Genomic DNA, 4,946 nt, shown 5'->3' on the forward strand with positions numbered 1-4,946 from the left:
AGTCTAATATTTGTGAGTTAAAGTTCATTATGATATCTTAACATTTTAAATAGCATATTTTTAGCTTACTTTAATTTGCATTTTTAAACTAAGGTTCTTCTAGTAATACCATAACATTCCAAATTTGATCCCCTATCCTTTCTAAATTTTTTTGGTCAATCCAATTAAAGAAAAACAAACAAAAAACTCACTCAAAATCAAATATGTCTGTCTTAACTCAGAAAAACTTTCGAATAGAAGTGAATACTATATTTGAATTACATGTGACAGTGTGCTAAGTCCAATGGAAGTTCTCAAATCTTCCTTTCATCAGTGTATCCTTAGTTTTATCCCTAACTTTAATTCTCTGTGATAATTATTTTGTAGTGAATAATGTGCTATGGTATAACATTAGTAGTTCTTAAATTCAATTGTTACGGTCCCATGCTAAATTGTGAGGAGCAATTTATCGTCGCACTCAATGTGGTAAGGACTATTTCCTGTTGTTTTCAAAGCAAAAAGACAGCATTATTTATTTAGTTGTGATAGTAGGATACTCATATTTTGCCAACACTGGAGCAGGATATAATGATTTGTTTGTTTGGTAGAAGCTCAAACATCATGTCATGAAATAAAAGCCCAAGGCATAGACCGACCATGAATTCACTCTCTCTTCAGTATATCATCTGGTTATGTTCCCAATTTCCTGCAGAACAGTCTTTACCCATCATGACCCTTACTATAGTTTATAACTTTAACAGTTGAGTTTTTTATAGCATGACTTTTTTTTTTCTCAAAATTGCCTGGTGTAGCAGCACTATGTAAAAGAATAAATAATTTTGAGTAACTTGCCTTTCAGTTGCACTTTTTTCAGACATGCATTACCATGGCCAGCAAGGATCAGGGCAAGACTGAATCCAGACTTCAAACATGTTCTTTTCTGCACTCATGATAGCTGTATATGTGGTAAGCTAGAAGTATAGGAACACAGGTAAAGTGAGACTGCCAGATGGCTATAAGAACCTTGAGGAGAATACTAATATGCCACAAATACCTTATTAAGAACTGGGCGTGTGGACAAAACATTCTGAAGTGCTTGAGGGACATCTTTATTGCCCTCTTTATCCATGCAAAATATAGCTGGTGTACGACGATCGTCATAAAATGGTGGTTTCTTCCACTGATCAAAATTTGTTTGAACAAGGAACCAATCTCCAGTCTGATTCTTATGCTTCTGGCCAAGAGGCCAAATATTAAAATCATTACGTCCTCTTGTGATGATGCTACCCTGCAAAGAATCAAAACTAAAGTCAACAACAATTTTCTTTAAAGGAATGAATAAAAATAGTACCATAACAATAAGAGCATACCTCTGAAGGTGATACTCCTGAAAGAATAAAATAAACAGGAGCGACAAGAGGGGGCTTTGCCAACTCTTTTTGAGCGCATGAATAACTAGTGCACTTCTCCATAACTTCCCTAGTGAGAAAACTTATCCACTGCTGATTTCGCATTCCTAATATCCACTCTACTATACCCACATAGCCACCATCAAGTTTAAATCGCTCATCAATACTGAGTGCAAATTTTCCCTGGAAGAGTAGGACAAATATGGTATGTGGTTGGTTTCAACATCTAGACTATTTGAACATGAATATCACAGTCTTGTTGACTCACAGGTTTCAGGGCTGTTAGAATACCAGTATGTCCTGCATAACTAATTGACTGGTAGAGAGTTTTGTTTCCTTGAGTGAAGTTTAATTTAACAACAAGAGGTTTTAATAGGTTTGTTGTTAGCCAAGTATGGTTTGCTGGGTCCCAACTATAAAATGAAAACAAATCAGGCACAGCAGTTATTACTAAACTTATTTCATCAAAGAAAAAAAAAATTGTTCTACAATTTTAGAAAATTAGATTTATATGCATGCTATACACACCCAAGGAAAAGACCGAAGTCTAGGTTTCTCCCATGATACAAGACTCCCTCCTCAGATTTAGCAACAATTGATGTGCAAACACTAAAGAATTCGTAAAATACATTAAACAAAGTTATTTCTCCAACACTCAAACCCGTTGCGCTTGAGATTCCAAGTAGTTCTTGTCTGTATTCAGCTGGTAATGTTTGAGTGAGAAGGGGCAGGAATTCATTGACCATCCAGAAGAGACTTTTGCCAAAGAGTTGATCACAGTTTTGTTTTATACTTTCTATGAGTGCAATAATCTGAAAGCAGCAGTAATGTACTTTGATTTAAGGCTGAGATTATGGGTAAGACAGTCATTAACTTGACACTTTTGAGTTAATACCTTCTCTCTTTTGTCGGATACTAATTTAGTCCACCTGTCCTCTGCAGGTAAATCTAGGTTTATTTCGTATTCTGGTATTTTGCTGTAAAAATTAATTTAAAATGAGATTAAGTCAGAAGAATTTCAAGTTATTTAAATTTTCTGCCAATAGTACTTACAACACAGTTGGTGGTGTAACATTTGTTTCACAGTGGTCAAACTGAAAAAGATTTTTTTGATACTTAACTACAAATGGAAAGACCTGCAATTTTGAACTTTATAGTAATAGTGTTTGACGATACATACTGGAGTTATGTTGTGCGGATTAGTCATGGCTGAGGCAAATGGAAGGGTTGCTTTGATGCTTAAGATCTTGGCATCAGGGTCAGGGTACTTATGTGATGCTGCTAGATAGCATTGCACAAGCAGGAGTACTATCCACATTTTCTTCATTGTCTGAGACAAAAATAGTTAATTAGAAGGATGCAACAAGTAAAATTATGTTTTGAGATTGCTCTGTGAAAATCAAGGGGAATAGGTTTACCTTTGAAGAAACTAAGAAACATGAATAATATTTAAAACATTTATTTATTGAGCAAAATAATTGGCATGTCACTTGATAACACACATCTTTATTGCAAAATATAAAAAAGTCGGTCAAACAGTACTACAAGCTCAACTTTCATTGATGTTCAAGAGACTGTCTCTTAATATAAGACACATATAAATAACAAACAGTAAGAAATAACTTGGCATGACATTCTGAAGAAATGGTCATAAAACTATTAAAACATCATTTTACCAACCTAGTCTTTCTATTTTAATTTACTTTCGTAGAAAAGTTAACAAATAAACTATGCATAAGTTTGCATTTGTCAGCATAACTAGATAAGCAGTTCAAACATACATGATTGATATCTTGTCAATTTGATACACTAATAACAAAAAACAAACATTAAAGCTAGATTTAAAACTAGTTGCTTTGGTGCCTATCTTATGCAACTATACTGCTGGCAGTCCACAGTTACAAAGGTCCCCAAGTTGTCAAGAGCTGCTCCTTTGGCTTCCATTGGAGAGTGGATTTTGATTTGTCTCACATGAGTGTCTCGTCCATTTTGATGATTACTAAGAACAGCAATTTGAATCATGAAAGTCCTGATGGGTCTCTCATGAATGTCTTTTAATGGTATACGAACCCAACCATTTGGTTCATTGAGTTCTATCACTTCAACTTCCTGAAGATCGTTAAAATTGGTTCCTGCTCTGATGGAGATTCTGTTCAATGAAATATACAGTTAAAATCGATAGCAATGAAAACAAAAATGATTCAAAACTAAAGAAAAGTAACATACCGGCTTGGACAGTAACTCTCATCAATCTTGTAATCAAAATAAATACAAATATCTCGTACAGTGGTCTTTCTTCTAAACTGAATATTTACGAGATGAGGCAGTTGACCATCAGATTGCCAATAGGTGTCCATACAATCATCTCTCAACTGTCCAATACCGTTTCCTGAAAAAAATGATTTTATGATCATCGCAACCTCACACATAACAAGTTTCAATCTTGACATAAGTTGAGGTTAAAAGGTCCCACACAAGCTTGATCCAATTTTCTTTAGTTTTATCAAAAGTTTCTTTGATGACTGTAATAAGGAATAAAAACTAATTAACACCAACCTGGCTTACAAGAGGAGAGACTCCAAACCGCCTGCGACCCAACTTCTCGAACCTTGCCTGCACGTTCATCTTTGGCGGGATCAATGTCCCCTCCAGATCTAGCCGTGGCAGCCATCGCAGTAGAACTTATCTTATGTTTCTATCTAGCAGGAACTCTTCAAGTCACTAATTCGATCAGAACGTTAAAATTTTCTTGTGATCTTCGTTGAACGAATGTCGTCTCATTTCTGAACCATTTGAATGACAGTTGTGACAAGGAAGACTACGGTAGTATGAGAAATTAGTGGGTCTTTTAATTTTTCATTTGTTTTTTGAGGTGGTAACTGGCGCGAACTTTGACCAGTGCCGTTGATCTATGCACATGCACAGCAACTGGCAAACCGCAGTCGCACTACTGGGAAAAGTTACTTCGGTAGTATTTATATCAAGGATGCTTGAAGTTAACGTTCAACTTTCCATTCGGATGATCAAAGTTAACGTTCAACTCACCATTATTACTATGACACAGTATTGTTTCGGGGGTACAGGGGAGATCCTTCGGGTTAAGGAGAGGGTAAGGGTAAGTGTGTGTGTGTGGGGGGGGGGATTAATCAATTGCGGCCCGGTTGCAGCAGGACCCGCGCAGGGGTAGAAATGACAGCGACATATTTAAAATGTGGTGTAGGGCCGGCTTTCGTTTCCGCAGCAGTGTTGTTGTAAATCGTAGTTTTTTGTCGCCGAATGAAACCCTGCTGCTTTTGCTCAACCCGGAAACAACCAGCACCAAGTGCATCAAGCGGAAAGTGTCCCCAGCTGCGTGTGTGATGTGTCTTTGATTGAACGTCGCGTCTCAGAAGAGGATTCTTGTTTTTGACGAAGGGCCCGGGCCGGGGCTCTCCACCAGAGCCCTGCACCGAGCGAGCATCGGATGCCTACATGGCGTCCGAAAGCGGTTGTGGGAGCGAGAAGCTCGCGCCGGGCCATAGCTCCCTCTCACTCCGATTCGCTTTCGGACGCCATGTA

At 37.3% G+C, this 4,946-nt stretch overlaps 2 protein-coding genes across 2 annotated transcripts; both read right to left on the bottom strand.

Annotated features, from left to right (window-relative positions):
* On the bottom strand, positions 1-2,725 carry LOC113203190 (acid ceramidase-like; the record flags this gene model as incomplete). The annotated part of the gene is given in 8 exon segments (XM_052265846.1): positions 1-950; positions 1,034-1,267; positions 1,350-1,571; positions 1,657-1,801; positions 1,917-2,200; positions 2,284-2,365; positions 2,442-2,482; positions 2,569-2,725. Coding segments are annotated over 8 exon segments (1,245 nt in total). The 5' UTR covers positions 2,716-2,725.
* Positions 2,726-2,831: 106 nt separating this feature from the next.
* LOC113203193 (anaphase-promoting complex subunit 10) lies at positions 2,832-4,208 on the bottom strand. The gene is made up of 3 exons (XM_026417755.2): positions 3,945-4,208; positions 3,615-3,777; positions 2,832-3,537 (listed from the first exon to the last, which is right to left on the bottom strand). The coding sequence occupies exons 1-3, from the start codon at positions 4,057-4,059 to the stop codon at positions 3,252-3,254; spliced, it is 564 nt and encodes a 187-aa protein (XP_026273540.1). The 5' UTR covers positions 4,060-4,208; the 3' UTR covers positions 2,832-3,251.
* Positions 4,209-4,946: the final 738 nt, after the last annotated feature.

The sequence above is a fragment of the Frankliniella occidentalis genome, unplaced genomic scaffold (assembly GCF_000697945.3).
Source record: "Frankliniella occidentalis isolate FOCC.00 unplaced genomic scaffold, Focc_3.1 Scaffold31, whole genome shotgun sequence".
NCBI lineage: Eukaryota > Metazoa > Arthropoda > Insecta > Thysanoptera > Thripidae > Frankliniella > Frankliniella occidentalis.